The 22,877-nt window shown below is 41.7% G+C and overlaps 1 protein-coding gene across 2 annotated transcripts in view; it reads right to left on the minus strand.

Annotated features, from left to right (window-relative positions):
• Nucleotides 1-16,568, minus strand: part of LOC129834547 (unconventional myosin-Ie-like) — a 71,488-nt gene extending 54,920 nt beyond the window's left edge. For both annotated transcript variants that reach the window (XM_055899644.1, XM_055899643.1), the window contains exon 1: nt 16,229-16,568. In XM_055899644.1, the coding sequence (XP_055755619.1) occupies nt 16,229-16,231 (3 nt within the window). In that variant the 5' untranslated portion in view covers nt 16,232-16,568. The remainder of the gene's footprint in view (nt 1-16,228) is intronic.
• Between the last annotated feature and the right edge of the window lie 6,309 nt (nt 16,569-22,877).

The following is a 22,877-nucleotide window of genomic DNA, read 5'->3' on the forward strand; positions in this document are numbered from 1 at the left end:
CTTCCCTCCAGAGTTCTATAAAGAATTTAGGGAGCTGTTGGTCCCCTACCTTATGGAGGTACTTAAAAAAGCCAGGGAAGACAACTGCTTTCCAGAGTCTTTCACTCAAGCAGTGATTACTGTAATCCACAAGAAAGGGAAAAATCCACTGAAGTGCGCCTCATATAGACCAATCTCTCTCCTTAACACAGATTGTAAACTGGTCACCAGGATGCTATCTAAGAGACTGGAGTTATGTCTTCCCCTGTTGGTCAACCCAGACCAGACTGGCTTCATAATTAATAGATTGTCCTCCAACAATCTCAGAAGGTTCTTTGATATAATTCACCTTGCTAACAAAAACAAAATATCTAGTGTCGCAGTCTCCCTCGACGCTGAAAAGGCCTTTGATAGGGTTGAATGGCCATATCTCTTTCGCGTCTTGGAAAAGTTTGGTTTAGGTACCGGGTTTGTAAATTTGATAAAATCACTCTACAAATCTCCTAAAGCTAGGATTGCCACCAACGGGATTACTTCCTCCTCTTTCCCTCTCTATAGGGGGAACAGACAAGGTTGCCCAATTAGCCCCCACCTCTTTGCCCTCGCCATCAAACCGTTGGCTGAGGCTATTAGAACGTGCCCTGACATACATGGCTTTGAGGTGGGCCCCCATACCCATAAATTATCACTCTTTACGGACGACCTTATCTTATTTCTAACAAACCCAGAACACTCCCTCTCTCACTTGCAGATCCTACTACAGTGTTATAGTTCTTTCTCTGGATATAAGGTCAATTTAGATAAAAGCGAAATCTTACCGTTGTCTGTCTTTGACCATCATACCATCAAGCACAAGTTTCCTTTTAGATGGTCGCCTATGGGCTTCACATATTTGGGCATAATGGTGGATGGTAACCTGAACAACCTCTATGAACTCAATCTGGCCAATTTGTTGCAAAAGGTGGAGGGTGACCTTTGTAAATGGATGGACTTACCTCTCACTCTACTGGGTAGAATCAATGTAATTAAAATGAATGTCCTGCCCAGATTTCTATATCTGTTTCAATCTCTCCCTATCCCTGTTCCCGCAGCATTCTTTTCCTCTCTCGACAAGATGACCAGACGGTTTATCTGGCACGGTAAAACCCCTAGGGTTGGCCTGGATAAACTGACCCTTGATTACAGTCAAGGGGGCTTAAACCTCCCCAACTTTAGAATGTACTACTGGGCAGCACAGTCTAGGTTTCTGGCTCAGAGGTTTGACAAGGGTCCCTCTCCCTCATGGTTGAACATTGAAAAGCTTGAGGTAAATGATGACACTGGGGCAGAATTGTTTTACAAATGGGACAGAAAATCTATAAAAACCATCACAGACAACCCTTTAATCATACATTCTGTCCTGGCATGGGGCAAACTACATGAGCTGTTCGGACGAGGGGGATTCCTTTCCCCTAAAACCCCTTTATGGAACAATAGATTGATTCCTATGTTTTTCCAGAATAGTAACTTTAGACCATGGTCTGATAGGGGGATCACTCTTCTGGAGCATTGTTACGAGGAGGGAGTTCTTATGTCTTTTGATCAGCTGAAACAGAAATACCACTTGCCTAATAGGGACTTCTTTAGCTACCTACAACTACGAAACTTTATTAGGGTGTCTCTCAAGGGACAATGGAACCTACCTAAGATGTCACCTATTGAACAACTCTGCCACGCAGACCAACCACTGTTCAAGACCATTTCCCGTGTTTACGATGCTCTTATGTCAGGACTAACACTGCCTGGGCTAGATAAACCCCGACTTAGATGGGAAAAAGATCTGGGTATTGATCTCGATGAGGGTCTATGGAGTGACCTATGCAGGGATGGTGTTACATCCACATTGAACTCCAGATACAGACTGATTCAGTTTAATTTCCTCCATCAGCTTTATATCACCCCATCTAGACTGCACAAGTTCAACCCTGATATATCCTCCCTATGTTTTAGATGTGGCTCAGATGAAGGAACATTCCTCCATTCCACTTGGCAGTGTTCAAAACTACACAGTTTCTGGCAGGGGGTATGCGATACCATATCCTCAATTCATGGGGTTGCATTCCCTCTAGACCCGGAGGTCTGTCTACTGGGCAACTTTACTAACACCAATCTTAGGCAAAGCCATACTATAAAGCTAACAGAAATATTGTTAGCGATTGCCAAGAAATGTATCGCCTTGAAATGGAAATTGGATTCCCCCTGCCAGTTGCAATGTGGCTATCAGAGGTTAATAGTTGTATCCCACTGGAGAAAATTACTTACCGCTTGAGGAATAAGTTAAATACATTTTACAGAATTTGGCAACCTTTTATTGACTATATGGAGAATCTCCCCCCACATCACATTGAATGAACCTCTAGATTATCCTTATATAATGTTTCACACGTAACGTATATTATGTAGCCTACGGCAGGTGACCTTATGATCCAATGTCTCATTATTATTTTTATTTTTTATTGTATGTCTGTATATATAATTATAATTTGTTTAATTTTTTCTTTCTTTGCTACGCTCATCTGTTATTGTCACTTTGTCCTATTGTTGTCTAATATCTTGTCATGTTTGTCTTGAATGTTGTTAATTGGAAAATGCAAAAATAAAATACTTAAAAAAAAAAAAGAAAGGCATTGATGTTTATGGTTAGGTACATTCGTGCAACGATTGTGCTTTTTTCGCAAATGCCCTTTTGTTAAATCATCCCCCGTTTGGCGAAGTAGGCTGTGATTCGATGATAAATTAACAGGCACCGCATTGATTATATGCAACACAGGACAAGCTAGTTAACCTAGTAATATCATCAACCACGTGTAGTTAACTAGTGATTATGTGAACATTGATTGTTTTTTATAAGATAAGTTTAATGCTAGCTAGCTACTTAACTTGGCTCCTTGCTGCACTCGTGTAACAGGTGGTCAGCCTGCCACGCAGTTTCCTCGTGGATTGCAATGTAATCGGCCATAATCAGCATCCAAAAATGGTGATTACCGATTGTTATGAAAACTTGAAATCGACAATGCAGATTAATTCGGTCGACCTCTACCTGACGTAGTGAGCAGTCCAACAGGGCAACAGCAGAGAACGCATTCATTTCACTAAGAGGACACAAAGACACATAAACCGCCTGTGTCAATAACATCATCTGTGTGATAAGCTGTCAGACAGAGGTGAACTTACACAAACCGACTTCTATACAAGTCAATATTTGTTTTTTGGGCCCCGCTGCTGCTGTGTACATATACAGAGAGGAAGCCACACTAGGTGCCAAATGTATAGTAAGTCCACTACTAGAGTGGATAAATTATAGCCTGCCATAAAACTGCCCTGCCTAAACAAAGTTTGACAGATTCATACAGATGCACAACAGCTTTTAAGAGATATTAGCAGCCCACAAAAGGGAAGCATAACTGAGAAGTTAATCAAAGCCAGACATGTGGGAGCTTTATTAAATACTAGCAAGAACTCAACCTCTCTTTCTGCCATCTATTTTTGGCCTGAATAAAAAGAAATGTGATTATTCAACATAGCCAAACTCAAATTCAACTGGGTGCATGAAAAAAAAACAGGGATGTCCTGGTAACAGTAGAGCCAGATTAGGATAAATGATCACCCAAATGCTAACATCTAGCATGGCTCCCAGGAAGGTAGCATCAGAGAGATGAAAGGCTGTGTGTACTCCTGATGGCACAGAAAACAGGCAGACTAACGATGCTGGCTAGAGCATCTTACTCCCAGCCACTCCGGGAAATGGGTGCTGGCTGACGACCAAGAGCAGCACAACTCCCATCTGAGCTGACGTTAAACACTCAGAAAGTCATCAACAACGGCCTCTCCCCAGAAAGCATTCCACCCTCCCCAAGTATGGCCTAATAACCTGGCTCACCCAACAGAACACTGGTAATAACCTGGCTCACCCAACAGAACACTGGTAATAACCTGGCTCACCCAACAGAACACTGGTAATAACCTGGCTCACCCAACAGAACACTGGTAATAACCTGGCTCACCCAACAGAACACTGGTAATAACCTGGCTCACCCAACAGAACACTGGTAATAACCTGGCTCACCCAACAGAACACTGGTAATAACCTGGCTCACCCAACAGAACACCGGTAATAACCTGGCTCACCCAACAGAACACCGGTAATAACCTGGCTCACCCAACAGAACACCGGTAATAACCTGGCTCACCCAACAGAACACCGGTAATAACCTGGCTCACCCAACAGAACACCGGTAATAACCTGGCTCACCCAACAGAACACCGGTAATAACCTGGCTCACCCAACAGAACACCGGTAATAACCTGGCTCACCCAACAGAACTCCGGTAATAACCTGGCTCACCCAACAGAACACCGGCACAGACCTTTACTTTACACACCCATCCATTTACAGTCTGTCTGGGACGGGGTATGAGGCTGCCGTCTATCACTGCGTTTCCACACCACATGCCCAGAGAGTACTAATATAAAATACTTATTTTTGGAATCCTTTGTTAAGTCACCGACTTACTTTGCATCTGAACAGCCCAAGCAGCTGACCAGGTCTAAAAAATGGAAGAGAGCTCAAACTCAGTCACTGCTACAGACACACACCGAAAAGTGATCCCAAATACAGCTTTATGACTTACTGTTCTGAATATACACAATGAATCCAATGACAAACATTTACATTCCACAAAGACAACCTTAATGAATCACAATCAGCTTCACTGTCACAAAATCACACACCAGATTTCACTGCAATCCTTTACACACATTTCTCATAAAATGTTCTTTCAAAGGGTTTTGGTGCAGTAAAAATGTGAAAAGAATAAAAATGATAGATGTTGGAGTAGGCTGTTTGTAGTCCTCTCCAGCTTTGAAGGGAATAATATAGCACAGTTCTAATTATTTCCAGCTGACAATCTCTTGATTCTCTGATATTAATCTTATATTGTGTTGATCACTATAGAATTGCAGAGCTACATCACACCCTTTAGATATTTTCATTGAGGGTTACAGTTTATGTTTGGTTCAGGGATATGGAAAAGAAAGAAAGAAACAGCCAGCCAGCCAGACAGACAGACAGAGACAGTACCAGTCAGAAGTTTGGACAAACCTACTCATTCAAGGGTTTTTCTTTATTTGTACTATTTTCTACATTGTAGAATAATAGTGAAGACATTAAAAATATGATATGACACATATGGAATCATGTAGTAACCAAAAAAAGTGTTAAACAAATCAAAATATATTTTATATTCTTCAAAGTAGCCCCCCTTTGCCTTGATGACAGCTTTGCACACTCTTGGCATTCTCTCAACCAGCTTCATGAGGATTGCTTTTCCAACGGAGTTCTCAAATATGCTGAGCACTTGTTGGCTGCTTTTCCTTCACTCTGTGGTCCAACTCATCCCAAAGTATCTCAATTGTGTTGAGGTCAGGTGATTGTGGAGGCCAGGTCATCTGATGCAGCATTCCATCACTCTCCTTGGTCAAATAGCTCTTACACAGCCTGGAGGTGTATTTTGGGTCATTGTCCTGTTGAAAAACAAATGATAGTCCCACTACACGCAAACCAGATGGGATGGCGTATCGCTGCAGAATGCTGTGGTAGCCATGCTGGTTAAGTGTGCCTTGAATTCTAAATAAATCACAGACTATGTCACCAGCAAAGCACCCCCACACCATCACAACTCCTGCTCCATGCTTCACGGTGGGAACCACACATGCCGAGATCATCCGTTCATCTACTCTGTGTCTCATAAAGACACGGCGGATGGAACCAAAATGATCACATTTGGACTCATCAGACCAAAGGACAGATTTCCACTGGTCTAATGTCCATTGCTCGTGTTTCTTGGCCTAAGCAAGTCTCTTCTTATTATTGGTGTCCTTTAGTAGTGGTTTCTTTGCAGCAATTCAACCATGTCTCCACTGAACAGTGGATGTTGAGATGTGTCTTAACTCTGTGAAGCATTTATTTGGTCTACAATTTCTGAGGCTGCTAACACTAATGAACTCTGCAGCTGAGGTAACTCTGGGTCTTCCTTTCCTGTGGCGGTCCTCATGAGAGCCAGTTTCATCAAAGCACTTGATGGCTTTCAAAGTTCTTGAAATTTCCCGGATTGACTGACCTTCATGTCTGTCGTTTCTCTTTGATTATTTGAGCTGTTCTTGCCATAATATGGACTTGGTATTTTACCGAATATGGCTATCTTCTGTCACAACACAACTGATTGGCTCAAAACGCATTAAGGAAAGAAATTCCAAATTAACTTTTAACAAGGCACACCTGTTAATTTAAATGCATTCCAGGTGATTACCTCATGAAGCTGGTTGAGAGAATGCCAAGTGTGCAAAGCTGTCATCAAGGCCAAAAGGGTGGCTATTTTGAATAATCTCAAATATAAAATATTTGAATTGTTTAACACTTTTTTGGTTACTACATGATTCCTTGTGTTATTTCATAGTTTTTGATGTCTTCACTATTATTCTACAATGTAGAAAATAGCCAAAATAAAGAAAAACACTGGAATGAGTAGGTGTCCAAACTTTTGACTGGTACTGTAGCTAATGAGATTATGGGTATTACTGGCACAATACAGTGGGAAACTGTGTGGCACAATAGTATACAATTTATGATTATAGGAAAGCCATAATTAGACTTAATCTGAGAAGCGATGCAGGGTGAAAACAATGGTGACCTAGGGTACGGTGACAGACTGAGATGGGTTGATAAAGTCTCCATGGGGCAGTGCTGGAGCCCAAACACTGAATCAGAGGCCTATGATCTTTTGACATAATGCGACAGTGGGAAGGAAACAAGCTGAAGAGATAAATGGAACTCAGCTCTGACAGAGTGTGACATTCTTTCGTTTCCACAGCTGTCCTAACGGGTGAGAAAACACATGCAAATAGAAGTTTCAGATAGGACTTTTTACTTTTTTGTTAGGTCAGAGCTTGCTGAACAGAGTTCCACCTACTTAGTGTGGGAGACTGTAGACAGTGGATATCTGTTGAAAATTACAAAGGTAAAGCAACCAACCACAAAATAAGGAAAAACAGATCATGCAAATTAGGACATCTAGAGCATGTACTTGTCTCTCACTATGGTGCTACTTGTTTATTATTAAGCAATAAGGCCCGAGGGGGTGTGGTATATAGCCAATATACCATGGCTAAGGGCTGTTCTTACCCACTAATGAACTCAGAGTGCCTGGATACAGCCCTTAGCCATGGTTAGTTGGCCAAATACCACAAACCCCTGAGGTGCCTTACTGCTATTAGAAACTGGTTACCAATGCAGTAAATATTTGTTTTGTAATACCTGTAGTATACGTCTAATATGCCACATCTGTCAGCCAATCAGCATTCAGGGCTCAAACCACCCATTTAATAATAAGAATTATTAGTTATGCGTAGTTATGCACCTGTAACACTAAAGTGACATTAACATGCGACTGATGATTAATATGTGTACCCAGGAAAGAGATGGATAGACCTGGGAGATGAGCTATCCTTTTACTGGAACGCAGGCATCCCCCATGGAATTCAGGGCATGTTTGTCTGTATGCTAGTGAGCAAACAGAACCCTGTCAATTCAGCTCAGATCCACAGACAAGACAGAAAAGATCCAGAGGCAGACAGAAGACTCCAGCTATGCTCAATGGGGCTGATATCATGGTAACTACTTTTGGAAAATATGAAAATTATAGAGACAAATGTTGTGAAATCTTTGTCTCACAGCATGAAATTGCCTAAAATATATGTCAAACCTACATACTTCAAGGAAAAACATGAGTTTCCATTTACTACACATGACACCTATAAAACATAGCAGCTGTTTAATTGTGGCCCAGACTAGAACAGGTGGGTATTGTCTGAGAGAGAGAAGATATCACATCAGCCTAGAAGTCTGATCAAAAGTGGCCTCCTCTGCATGGGACCAAAGAGCTGCCTGGTACAGTCCTCCCCATCCCTCACTGGGGTAATGGGAGACATTCGCTGTGAGAACAGACTGTGCTCTCCATTGGGCTGCAGCCCCAGTGAGGGTAGCCTGCTGGGCTCCCAGTCCTGTGGGTAGTGGTGCGAGAGCCAGGCTCACAAACGATGTGCTGTACCAAGGGCTGGGCAGCAGGAAACCTAGGTAAGCCAAAAGAGAAGAGGGGAGCTGACAGTGAGCTGGCCGGGACACACAGACCCAGATCACTTTACAGAGGGGAAAATGCAGCTGGCTGTTCCTCACCTGACCACCACATTCACAGCTGGCCCTGGTTGCTGAGGGATGTGTTTCAAATTTCAAAGAATATTAAAGGCCTTTATTAGGGAAAGGGAAAGGGGGATACCTAGTCAGTTGTCCAACAATGTATTCAACTGTAATAAGTATTCCACATTTAACCCAACCCCTGTGAATCAGAGAAGTGCGGGGGGCTGCCTTAATCGACATCCACGTCGTCGGCGCCCGGGAAAAAGTGGGTTAACTGCCTTGCTCAGGGGCAGAACGACAGATTTTTACCTTGCTAGCTCGGAGATTCGATCCAGCAACCTTCCAGTTACTGGCCCACTGTGCCATCACTGAACCGACTGAGGAAAGCAGAAAATAAAATAATGATTTATGGAAACGTTCACTACACAAAGGTGAGGCATAAAATGGGTATACAGCCTCCCGGGTGGCGCAGTGGTCTAGGGCACTGCATCGCAGCGCTAGCTGTGCCACCAGAGACGCTGGGTTCGCACCCAGAATCTGTCGCAGCCAGCCGCGACCGGGAGGTCCGTGGGGCGACGCACAATTGGCCTAGCGTCGTCCGGGTTAGGGAGGGTTTGGCCAACAAGCATATCCTTGTCTCATCGTGCACCAGCGACTCCTGGGGCGGGCCGGGCGCAGTGCGCGCTAACCAAGGTAGCCAGGTGCACAGTGTTTCCTCAGACACATTGGTGCGGCTGGCTTCCGGGTTGGAGGCACGCTGTGTTAAGAAGCAGTGCGGCTTGGTTGGATTGTGTTTCGGAGGACGCATGGCTTTCGACCTTTGTCTCTCCCGAGCCCGTACAGGAGTTGTAGCGATGAGACAAGATAGTTATTACTAGCGATTGGATACCACGAAATTGGGGAGAAAAGGGGGTAAAATTAAAAATTAAATAAAAGAAGAAAAAAAATAAGGGGAAAAAAAATGGGTATACAATTGGATCTAAAAGGAGAATCCTCTATATTTTTGCTTGCTCCAAAACCAATAGATTGACAGGTAACCCTACATTATAAAAGGTGTCAATGTTAGCAGGTGGTATTTAGTTAGCAGGTGGTATTAGTTTGCACAAAGGGAACATTTACTTGTCAGTAAAGAACAATGGGATTTTGGTTTGGATAACAAACTGCCACCATGATCAACTACTGAGGAATACTAAGTAAGTGAGTGCCAAACAGAGGAAGTTGCTGTGTTAATGGCATCATGAATGGACACCATGAAGTGGTATCCTCTAATGTGATGCACTTTAAAAGACATGGCAGGATGTGGCATGACATCAGACAGCATATCTGTTTGAAGACAGAAAGGTCAACATCAGCTCTTCATAAAACTAATGAAAATGTTAAACTTTTAATAAAAAGCTCAATTAAAGAAATGCTCATTTTAGCCAGTTTTATGTTTAATTCATCCTTTTAACTTTTAATTTCGCACAAACAAACCACAAGGGTTTACAACCAATGAGTAAATATCATTCAGAGGAGCTTCAGTGAGAACATTGTCAGAATAGTAAGGCTAAGACAAGCGTTTAACATCCATTAATAAATCTGATTCTTGATCCAGTCTGATTCTGCCATCTGTTCTGGAAGTCAGTGAGTCGGAACTTAGAACCTGTGTGATGGCTTACGGAACGCCACGAACATGAAGATGGAGTTTTGTAACAAAGACCAATATGTGTGGGATTGATAAAGAGGAGAGTGTAGGTTTACTGGATCTCTGTGAACAAATTGAACAAGTTCCCCAGAAGGGGCGTTCGCCCTGTTCTAGAGAAGGGCTCGAATTCCTGCAAAAATCTTTTCAGCATTGCAGGGTGAAAAAAAATAAAAAAATGGAGCACAGGCTTTGAAATGGGGGGATATTACTGAGCATTCACCTCCCTGCAGGAAAAGCTGATAAAAACCATATGCTGTCATACTGACCTAGTATTCAGCATCTGGCAGAGTGGGGCCTGTGAGTGATGCTACCGCCTGGTGCTCCAGACAGTCAGAGTGACAGACTGCTTCTCTCCACACAAAACAAATATTAGAGTTCCCTCAATGTGGCCCCAAAAAGCCTTTAAAAAAAAGGAAGAGTTTTGCACTGAGTAACTGCAGTGTGTTTCGCATTGGTGCATTACGTTCATTCTTTATCTCTGACATCAGACTAAAGAGAGGATAATATCTGGGGAAGGTTTATTATTTGACAGATAGTCTGTTTATGACGAGCCAGGTTCTGACACATCCAGATGACGTACTATGATCTTGCACACAAAACAGCTACCTACTTTTGGAGCAAACCTGGAAAAACAATTGCTCCTTTCATGTCCAATTATTCCAGTGCTGCAAAATGTTAAGATGCAAGACGTATTAAATGTATTCCACCTGGTTCATTGAAAGGATACATTCAGTTGTTTCCAACAGTTTCATATAGTTTTGAATTCAACCTTTCCATTCTCTGATTACTGAATATTATGCTGTATAAACCTGTCACTGATGAAGGGATCTGTATATACAGTACATATGTTCTACTGTCATTAATGCTACCTCACCAGAAAGAAACCAGTCCATTTCCTTCTGGTCATTCAGCATGAAATTCAGCACCCATGCCAGGGAACCGCCCACAAGCGCTAGTCTAAATAAGAATATCTCCAACTTCAGCAGATCTAGAGGACTTGGGTTCACCGCAGCATATTACCTCTGAAGTGAGTCAGATTGTGCCTCAAGGCTAAAAGTTGTCTAATGCTGGCTCATCTAGATGTGTGCACAGCATGCTAAATCTATCTATCCTCATATCTGGGTTTATTCGTTGGAATCTACTACAGAAGGATGAAGATAATGTTTTTAAAACCATCATGAGCCTACAGAGAGGGGGTTGTCCAGTCATCAAACAATGTATATGCATGCATTTTATGGTACCCTCATACAGGAGGACAATGGGTAAACCATTTGAATTCAATCAATTTTGACAGCACCTCTTTTGATTTGAACTTAACCTTAACCTTCCATAATTTGCCCGTTGTAGAAATGGTCAGAAAGAGAAAGAGTGCTTCAAAAGATAAAGGTGCTCAAAGTTGACCTTTTTTGCATACCCCACCTTACTATTAGATATCCACGTCTTCATCACTGGAAATTATACAGTTGAAATTTATATCATTTAAAAGCTTGCAAACAGGGTTGTCAAACTGTTTAATAATTTCATTTTTTTGTGTTGTGCCTGCCCTCGATTGAGACACACAACATGCTCTTGAATACAGGCTAATAAACGTACTAAAATGGGAATACAATTTTAAAAATTTGACTTTCAAATGGTATCACAAAGATGGTTGGAGGTCCACAAATCAGACAACGTTGACTTAAAATGGTAATATCTGTTTTACATTGTACTGTCAATCCTCCATAGGAAACCTATTGAAATTTGAAATCATAGATAATAGAATAGAGATGACCATTTAAGTTGACATTGGATGGTGAGTGGGCCGGCGGTCCTCTTTGTGGTAGTAATTAGAAGTAAAAACGTAATTTCAAATTTCAACGGTGGACCAGTTAAATTGCATTTGTCTGAAGGGATAAGATTGATATTTCCATGATCGGGCACAACAAAAAATATCAGATGATGTAGGGTCTAAGAAATGATCAAATAATTTGACAACCCCGTTCGTATGTTTTTAAATGATATCAAACTAAACCGTTTATCTTTTCCAGTGATGAAGACATGGATGTCACATGGTATGGTGTGGTATGGAAAATGGGTCAAATCTGAGCACCTCTATCACCCGAATGTTTTGTCATTCGGGTCCAAAAAGTAACTTTCTGACCACTTCTTCCATGGGCAAACATGTATGGAAAGTTTTGTTTAAATCAAAAGGGATACTGTCAAAAAGTGATTGAAATCATATGGATTTACCCCAACGGAAGATCACGTAAAAGAGTTATATTGGAACTCCTGTAATTGTAACATTGTTCTAATACAGTGCATTCGGAAAGTATTCAGACCCCATGACTTTTCCCACTTTGTTACATTGCAGCCTTATTCAAAAAATTTTTTTTTTGAAATGCTCAATCTACACACAATACCCCATAAAGACAAAGTGAAAACACGTTTAGACATTTTTGCAAATTTATTAAAAAACAGAAATACCTAATTTACATAAGTATTCAGACCATTTGCTATGAGACTCGAAGTTCACCTCAGGTGCATCCTGTTTCCATTTATCATCCTTGAGATGTTTCTACAACTTGATTGGAGTCCACCTGTGGTAAATTCAATTGATTGGACATGATTTAGAAAGGCACACACCTGTCTATATAAAGGTCCAACAGTTGACAGTGCATGTCAGAGCAAACACCAAGCCATGAGGTCGAAGGAATTGTCCTTAGAGCTCCGAAATAGGATTGTGTTGAGGCACAGATCTGGGGAAGGGTACCAAAAAATGTCTGCAGCATTGAATGTCCCCAAGAACACAGTGGCCTATATCATTCTTAAATGGAAGATGTTTGGAACCACCAAGTATCTTCCTAGAGCTGCCTGCCCGGCCAAACTGAGCAATCGGGGGAGAAGGGCCTTGGTCAGGGAGGTGACCAAAAACTCGATGGTCAATCTGACAGAGCTCCAGAGTTCCTCTGTGGAGATGGGAGAAACTTCCAGAAGGACAACCATCTCTGCAGCACTCCACCAATCAGGCCTTTATGGTAGAGTGGCCAGACAGAAGCCACACCTCAGTAAAAGGCACATGACCGCCCACTTGGAGTTTGCTAAAAGGCACCTAAAGGACTCAGAACGTGAGAAATAAGATTCTCTGGTCTGATGAAACCAAGATTGAACTCTTTGGCCATAATGCCAAGCGGCACGTCTGGAGGAAACCTGTCAGGATCCCTACGGTGAAGCATGGTGGTGGCAGCATCATGCTGTGGGGATGTTTCTCAGCGACAGGGCCTGGGAGACTAGTCAGGATCGAGGGAAAGATGAACGGAGCAAAGTACAGAGAGATCCTTGATGAAAACCTGCTCCAGAGCGCTCAGGACCTCAGACTGGGGAGAAGGTTCATCTTCCATCAGGACAACAACCCTAGCACAAAGCCAAAACAACACAGGAGTGGCTAAAGGTCTCAACGTCCTTGAGTGGCCCAGCCAGAGCTCAGACTTGAACATCTCTGGAGAGACCTGATAAAGGCTGTGCAGCGACACTCCCCATCCAACCTGACAGAGCTTGAGAGGCTCTGCAGAGAAGAATGTGAGGAACTCCCCAAATACAGGTGTGCCAAGCTTGTAGCGTTATACCCAAGAAGACTCGAGGATGTAATCACTGCCAAAGGTGCTTCAACAAAGTCCTGAGTAAAGGGTCTGAATACTTATGTAAATGTGATCCGTTTTTTATTTTATTTTGTATACATTTTCAAAATGTTCTAAAAACCAGTTTTTGCTTTGTCTTTATGGGGTATTGTGTGTAGATGGTTGAAGGAAAGAAAACAATTTAATAAATGTTAGAATAAGCCTGTAACGTAACAAAATGTGGAAAAAGTCAATGGGTCTTAATACTTTCCCGAATGCACTGTATAACTTTACGTTTTCAGCTCGACTGTTAGCCAAGGTACATAGCTCAGTTACGTGGTACTGATGGTTTGTTCCTTGGATTCCCTTGTGGGAAACCAGATCTACAGGCTCCATACACTGAGCAATGGGAGCAGAGCAGACTGCATAACAGGGTTGACCTGTTCTAGAGAGACAACACGTGGGATATGGACCTTCCTAACACCTTCCTAATGTTTTGTACACTGTGTATATACTGTCATTACCAACCCTGCCCTATGTCCATATCCCACGTGTTGTCTCTCTAGAACAGGTCAACCCTGTTATGCAGTCTGTGCACTGGGAGCAGAGCAGTGTATGGAGCCTGTAGATCCAGTTTCCCACAAGAGAATCCAAGGAACAAACCCTCAGTACCACATAACTGAGCTCTGTACCCCCCCCCCCCGTTTTGCCCTCAGAACAGCCTCAATTCACCGGGGCATGGACTTCACAAGGTGTCGAAAGCATTCCACAGGGATGCTGGCCCATATTGACTCAAATATTTCCCACAGTTGTGTCAAGTTGGCTGGATGTCCTTTTGGTGGTGGACCATTCTTGATACACACGGGAAACTGTTGATTGTGAAAAACCCAGCAGTGTTGCAGTTCTTGACACACTCAAACCGGTGCACCTGGTACCTACTACCATACCCTGTTCAAAGGCACTTAAATATTTTCTCTTTCCCATTCACTCTCTGAATGGCACACATACACAATCCATGCCTTAGTTGTCTCAAGGCTTAAAAATCCTTCTTTAACCTGTCTTCTCCCCTTCATATACACTGATTTAAGTTGATTTAACAAGTGACATCAATAAGGGATCATAGCTTTCACCTGGATTCGACTGGTCATTCTGTCATGGAAAGAGCAGGTCTTCCTAATGTTTTGTACACTCAGTGTACAGTACATGACATTACAAGTCAAGCAAAGTCATTCAGTGGATTTGGGCAATTCAAGCAGAACAAATTATTTAAAAAAAACATTTATCCTTAATTAAATCAAAATAATGCAGTTGACTTGTTGGATTTAATAATCAGTACTTCAGCTGATACCCACAGTGGGATATCTGCCACAATGTCAATGGCCTCATGAACTGTGGTCTAAAGACAAAGGAAGAGGCCACGCAACAGGGACAACTTTGTCCATAACTCTCTGGGATGACATTCAGTAAACAGGAGAAACCGGTCTCCATGTGGATAACACACAGGCTGTTCTCTGTCTCCTCTTCCATGACCAACCTGTTTTATTCAAAGTAGGGCCGTGCCAACACTGTACCTAGGAAGTGGGAGCTGCATGTGACTGTCTGTCAGTATAGGTGGTTGCTATAGGGACTGTTTCTGCAGGCCACCTTTCTTTTACACCCCCCCCCCTCCTCCCCCCCCCCACTTTTATGGTAAGCTAGATGAAAGTTGTTGAGTAGACAACAATTACAAATTAGAAGTTTTTTTCCATTATGCAATATTGGCTTAGTTGTAAGCGGTGTGACCCACCTGTATCACAGAGAGTAAACAAACAAGTTTAACAACATACACGGCAGACTGTTTCCACTGGGCCCTCTTGATCTCAAGAGATCCAAGATCCAGTTTCTTTAGCATGTCTCACTAAGGCTTTGGTATCAGATACACACTGTTGTCAAAAACATTTTATTGGTTTAATGTTTTACTATATCTCTGTCCACATACAAAATCCTGCTCAGTTAGTGAGGGAGGGCGAGAGAGTGTGAGGGAGAACTTTTATCATAAACATATGGTAGGTAGGTTACTCCTCAAATAGGAGGGAAAATAGTGGATTGGATTGTTGTTGCATTCTTATCAACATTCCATACAACCTGCTAGATCGGATTGAGACTAGAAGAGGCATTTAGTCCAAGTTGTTCTTTGAATTTAACTTTACACTGTAGCAAAACAGAATCTAATGATTTCAATTCCTGTCTACTTAAATATATAATTCCGTGAAATAGGCACTCATACATCTCGCTATGTTATTATTAAAAATAGGCAACTTCACATCAGCCTGTAAAAATGACTCTTGCAGCACTTTAGTAGGCTATGACTCATGACGACATTACCATGTTGAATGACTAGCTAAACATTTCTTACAATATTCTGGTGTCAATTTACAGGATGCAATTTCAACCTTATTTTACAATTTAGACAAATTATATGGTCATTAGACTAAAACCTAACAATATATTTCATAAAAGTACATTGTCGCCTTGCATTGAACATTTAATCTGTGCAATAGGAATACGCTGATCTTGCGATTTATAAAAATGTTGACATGATATTTAAAGTCATTGTGTCACGAATCCATCAGACCTCCATATATTTAAAAATCTATAAAGAACTTTCACGTCCCTTTCAAGAAGAGACATTATCGTGTTCCTTCATATCCATATGACATGTTATCCAGAAAAAAATGGTCTGTAAAAGCTAAATTATCTTACCATTCTTTCTCCTTCCCCAAACAGTTACAATGTATCCTTGTATTCCGTATTGAATAGGGGCTGTCTCAGTAGTCGTCTATTACTAAAAAATGTAAAACGTTGTTGTTTTGCAGTTGGCCAGCTAAGAAAACAAACAAGACAAAGTCTAAATAAACAATATGATCGCAGACGCCTTCCAAGCAAGAACACACAGATTCTCCTCAGGACCAGCTTCCTCTGTCCATTCTGTAGCTATAGTCTAAACATGAATCGACATAGGAACTGAACTCAGGCTCTCGAATGCTGCTGTTGTATGTTTGAGCGGTGAAGTTAAACTTCGAGGCTGGTAGCTGACTGAACAGCCTGACCAAACAATCCATAAATGGAAAATTCGTCTTTAGCCCTCAGCCAATAGGAGAGAGGTCTGGAAGCGTCACTCCAGAGGGAATCACACCAGATGATTTTGGGTACGTTGGAGAACGCATTTGCTGTGGCTAAAAATTGTAGCGATATCAAATCAGACAAAGAAGAGTTTTGAATTTGATAAGAATTTATTCTGAAAGAGGACCATATTGTACAAGCATTATACACGGTATAATACTTTTAGATCACTCGTGCGATAGCTTTTACAAGTTTACAAGTTCTAAATTGAGCAGAAAAAGTTTCATGTTCCTTTGATATTGCCATTCCGTTTATTCTTAATCGTGAAAAACTCCCAATTCTTTAACGATTAAAATCATACTCATAACATCATGCAGCCCCCACTATGCTTGAAAATGTGGAGAGTGGTACTCAATAATGTGTTGTATTGAGGACAAAAAGTGAATTGCTTTGGCCAATTTTTTTGCAGTATTACTTTAGAGCCTTGTTGCAAGCTCTGTCTATTAGGTTAGTATTGTGAAGTAACTACAATGTTGTTGATCCATCCTCAGTTTTCTCCTGTCACAGCCATTAAACTCTGAAACTGTTTTAAAGTCACCATTGGCCTCATGGTGAAATCCCTGAGCGGCTTCCTTTCTCTCCAGCAACTGAGTTAGGAAGGATGCTTGTATTTTTGTAGTGACTGGGTGTATTGATACACCATCCAAAGTGTAATTAATAATTTCACCATGCTCAAAGGGATATTCAATTACTTTTTTTGTACCCATCTACCCGTAGGTCCCCTTCTTTGCGAAGGAATTGGAAAACCTCCCTGGTCTTCGTGGTTGAATCTGTGTTTGAAATTCACTGCACAACTGAGGGACCTTACAGGTAAGAAATGAGGTAGTCATAAAAAATCATGTTAAACAATATTATTGCACACAGAGTGAGTCCATGCAACTTATTGTGTGACTTGTTAAGCACATTTCTACTCCTGAACTTCTTTAAGGCTTGCCATAACAAAGGGGTTGAATACTTATTGACTCAAGATTGTAATTAATTTGTAAAAAAAAAAAAAGAAGAAAAACATAATTCCACTTTGACATTATGGGGTATTGAGTGTAGGTCAGTGACAAAAAAAATCTAAATTTAATCCATTTTAAATCCAGGCTGTAACACAACAAAATGTGGAAAAAGTCAAGGGGTGTGAAAACTTTCTGAAGGCACTGTAAGTAACATAACGCAAATAATAATCATGTGAATGAACGTTAGAATGACATTTAATGAGTTCTCATGTGTCAGATAAAACAACTGTGTGAACACAAATAACTGTAGCAGTGGGATGAAGACAAAACACTATTTTTTCACTGTGTCAAATATAGAAAGAGTTCCCAATTAATTTATTCCATTGTAAGTATTGAATATAAACCATTATATAGAGTGTGTTTACACAGGCATCTCAATTCTGATATTTTCCCACTAATTGTTCTTTTAACGTCTTTGGGACTGGGGGGCAGTATTGAGTAGCTTGGATAAAAAGGTGCCCAGAGTAAACTGCCTGCTACTCAGGCCTAAAAGCTAGAATATGCATGTAATTAGTAGATTTGGATAGAAAACACTCTGAAGTTTTTAAAACTTTTTGAATGATGTCTGTGAGTATAACAGAACTCACATGGCAGGCAAAAACCTGAGAAAAAATCCAACCAGGAAGTGGGAAATCTGAGGTTTGTAGTTTTTCAAGTCATTGTCTATCGAATATACAGTGTCTATGTGGTCATATTGCACTTCCTAAGGCTTCCACTAGATGGTAACAGTCTTTAGAACCTTGTTTGAGGCGTCTACTGTGAAGGAGGGGGGAATGAGAGCTGTTTGAGTCAGGGATCTGGCAGAGTGCCATGAGCTCAGTCTCGCGCGCTCCCTGAGAGTTAGCTGCGTTCCATTGCATTTCTACAGACAAAGGAATTCTCCGGTTGAAACATTATTGAAGATTTATGTTAAAAACATCCTAAAGATTGATTCTAAACTTCGTTTGACATGTTTCTACGAACTGTAATATGATTTTTCGTCTGAACTTTCACCTGGACTTGCCCGCGCCTCCTGAGTTTGGATTTGTATACTAAACGCGCGAACAAAAGGAGGTATTTGGACATAAATTATGGACTTTATCGAACAAAACAAACATTTATTGTCGAACTGGGATTCCTGGGAGTGCATTCTGATGAAGATCATCAAAGGTAAGTGAATATGGTAATGCTATTTCTGACTTCTGTTGACTCCACAACATGGCGGGTATCTGTATGGCTTGTTTTTTGTGTCTGAGAGCCGTACTCAGATTATTGCATGGTGTGCTTTTTCCGTAAAGATTTTTTGAAATCTGACAAAGTGGTTGCATTAAGGAGAAGTGGATCTAAAATTCCATGCATAACACTTGTATCTTTTAGCAATGTTTATTATGAGTATTTCTGTAAATTGATGTGGCTCTCTGCAAAATCCCCGGATGTTTTGGAACTACTGAACATAACGCGCCAATGTAAACTGAGATTTTGGGATATAAATATGAACTTTATCGAACAAAACATACATGAATTGTGTAACATGAAGTCCTCTGAGTGTCATCTGATGAAGATCATCAAAGGTTAGTGATTAATTTTACCTCTATTTCTGTTTTTGTGACTCCTCTCTTTGACTTGAAAAATGGCTGTGTTTTTCTGTGAGAAGGTGCTGACCTAACATAATCGTTTGGTGTGCTTTCGTCGTAAAGCCTTTTTGAAATCGCACACTGTGGCTGGATTTACAACAAGTTTATCTTTAAAATGGTGTAAAATACTTGTATGTTTGAGGAATTTAAATTATGAGATTTCTGTTGTTTGAATTTGGCGCCCTGCAATTTCACTGGCTGTTGGGTAGGTGGGACGCTACCGTCCCGAATATCCCAGAGAGGTTAACCAATCACATCAGACCTTTTCATATCAGCGCCAGTTCAGAGCTAATCTAATTGGTCAAAATATCAGAATTGGGCTTCCTGGGTAAATGCAGTCTAACATGGTGGATCTGTTGAGTTGGTAAACACAGCCTTGTGCCCTGTCAGTGCCAGGTGTGGGAGATTAATTGTAATTAAGGGTATGGCCTTCAGTGTATAACCTGGCTGTTTTCTGTGGCAGATTCCCATTACCATGAGAAGGTTTGAGTGCATAGGGAAGATGGGATTGTCCAAATTCAGAAAGGGCGCTGCTCATTTCGACTCCCACTGTACCTTCTCCGCTATGCAATCTGGTTTCCGAGCTGGTCGTGGGTGCACCTCAGCCACGCTCAAGGTTCTAAACAACATCATAACCGCCATCGATAAAAGACAATACTCATCGACCTGGCCAAAGCTTTCGACTCTGCCAATAAGAATGCAGTGATTGACAGACTCAACAGCCTTGGTTTCTCAAATGACTGCCTCGCCTGGTTCACCAACTACTTCTCAGATAGACTTCAGTGTGTCAAATCGGGGGGCCTGTTGTCTGGACCTCTGGCAGTCTCTATGGGGGTGCCACAGGGTTCAAATCTCAGGCCGACTCTTTTCTCTGTATACATCAATGATGTCGCTCTTGCTGCTGGTGATTCTCTGATCCACCTCTATGCAGACGACACCATTTTGTATACATCTGGCCTTTTTTTTGACACTGTGTTAACTAACCTCCAGACGAGCTTCAATGCCAAACAACACTCCTTCCGTGGCCTCCAACCACTCTTAAATGCAAGTAAAACTAAATGCATGCTCTTCAACCGATCGCTGCCCGCACCTGCCCGCACGTCTAGCATCACTAGTCTGGATGGTTCTGACTTAGAATATGTGGACAACTAAAAATATCTAGGTATCTGGTTAGACTGTAAACACTCCTTCCAGACTCACATCAAGCATCTCCAATCCAAAATTAAATCTAGAATCGGCTTCCTATTTCGCAACAAAGCATCCTTCACTCATGCTGCGAAACATACCCTCGTAAAACTGACTATCCTACCGATCCTTGATGTCATTTACAAAATAGCCTCCAACACTCTACTCAGCAAATTGGATGTAGTCTATCACTGTGCCATCCGTTTTGTCATCAAAGCCCCATATACTACCCACCACTGCGACCTGTATGCTCTCGTTGGCTGGCCCTCGCTACATATTCGTCGCCAAACCCACTGGCTCCAGGTCATCTATAAGTCTTTGCTAGGTAACGCCCCACCTTATCTCAGCTCACTGGTCACCATAGCAGCACCCACCCGTAGCACGCGCTCCAGAAGGTATATTTCACTGTTCACCCCCAAAGCCAATTCCTCCTTTGGCCGTCTTTCCTTCCAGTTCTCTGCTGCTAATGACTGGAACGAACTGCAAAAACACTGAAGCTGGAGACTCATATCTCCCTCACTAACGTTAAGCATCAGCTGTCAGAGCAGCTTACAGATCATTGCACCTGTGCGTAGCCCACCCAACTACCTCATCCCCATATTGTTATTTATTTATTTATTGCTCCTTTGCACCCCAGTATCTCTACTTGCACATTCATCTTCTGCACATCTATCACTCCAGTGTTTAATTTCTCATTTCTAAATTCTAAATTCTAGGCCACTACGGCCTATTTATTGCCTTACCTCACTAATCTTACTTCATTTGCACACACTGTATATAGAATTTTATATTGTGTTATTGACTGTACGTTTGTTTATTCCATGTGTAACTCTGTGTTGTTGTTTGTGTCGTACTGTTTTGCTTTATCTTGGCCAGGTCGCAGTTGTAAATGAGAACTTGTTCTCAACTAGCCTACCTGGTTAAATAAAGGTGAAATAAAATACATAAATATGTGTTGTTATGGGAAGGTTGCCTGCATGCTAGTTGGACCTGCTCTCCTTCTCCCTTGGCATGTCCCTCTGAGGTGTTGTGCAAATAAAAAAAATTTACATTTATTTTACCCTTATTTTACCAGGTAAGTTGACTGAGAAACACATTCTCATTTACAGCAACAACATGGGGAACAGTTACGGGGAGAGGAGCGGGGATGAAGAAACCAATTGTAAGCTGGGGATGACTAGGTGACCGGGATGGTATGAGGGCCAGATTGAGAATTTAGCCAGGACACTGGGGTTAACACCCCTACTCTTATGATAAGTGCCATGGGAGTTTTAGTTACCACAGAATCAGGACACCCGTTTAACCTAACATCCCATCCGAAAGACGGCACCCTACACAGGGCAATGTCCCAAATCACTGCCCTGGGGCATTGGGATATTTATTAATAAAAACATTTAGACCAGAGGAAAGGGTGTTTTCTACTGGCCCTCCAACACCACTTCCAGCAGCATCTGGTCTCCCATTCAGGACCAACTCTGCTTAGCTTCAGAAGCAAGCCAGCAGTGGGATGCAGGATGGTATGCTGCTGGCGTAATATTGATCAGATCTGTGGGTGTCATGGCCCAGGCCTTTATTGAATTGTGGATTTAAAATGTTGTCTTGTTTTTCTTGTCCCTGATCATATGACACAGTTTCTCACAGCCACATTTCTAATGTAATTTGGTTGATGGATATTTGTAAAGCTTTTGCAAGTCCACTCAGTGTCTGCTCATCTACGGTCAGCAATGTGGGAAGTGAGGTGGCAGGTAGCCTAGCAATTAAAAGCATCAGATTTGACTCCCTGAGCCAACTGTGAACAATCTCTTGATGTGCCCTTATTGGCCCTGTAAGTCGCTCTGGATAAGGGTGTCTGCTAAATTTCTAAAACGTAAATGAGTGTGCAGGGAGGGGTGTGGTCAGACTGCTCGCTCTGTAACCTGTCTGACAGGCTTAACAATGGAATGCAGGCTGCCCATGACATTAGCTGTTTTTGAGAGGATCAAAACTGCAATGTATCATGGGTAAATTGTAACTGACTGATATATAAATAAGTAGTTATTTATAATGCAAGGTGATTTATAGATCACCTTGCAGTCGTTTTGATTCTCTCAAACATGGCCAATCTGTAACAGGTCATGCTGCATTTCCAACATCCTTGTCAGACACGTGTGCGTGTCAAAAACCTGTAGAACCTCATTGGTGAAAGACAACAATCGCTGATGAAGAGCAAAGATTATGGATATACTAACAAGATACATGTCTCTTCGCCCCAACTATGGGAGTCAATGTCCACAAAGCAGCACGGGGAGCTGTTTAGCTCCCGCCTATCCTTTCTTTGGATTGGTGGATACATCTCATTATGTAATCTTTTTTTAAATATTCCATGAGTGTTGTTGACATCAACCACCTGTATTTCAATAGGGAGACTACTAGCCTCATACCACTTCT

Source organism: Salvelinus fontinalis, chromosome 35 (genome assembly GCF_029448725.1).
Source record: "Salvelinus fontinalis isolate EN_2023a chromosome 35, ASM2944872v1, whole genome shotgun sequence".
Taxonomy (NCBI): Eukaryota; Metazoa; Chordata; class Actinopteri; order Salmoniformes; family Salmonidae; genus Salvelinus; species Salvelinus fontinalis.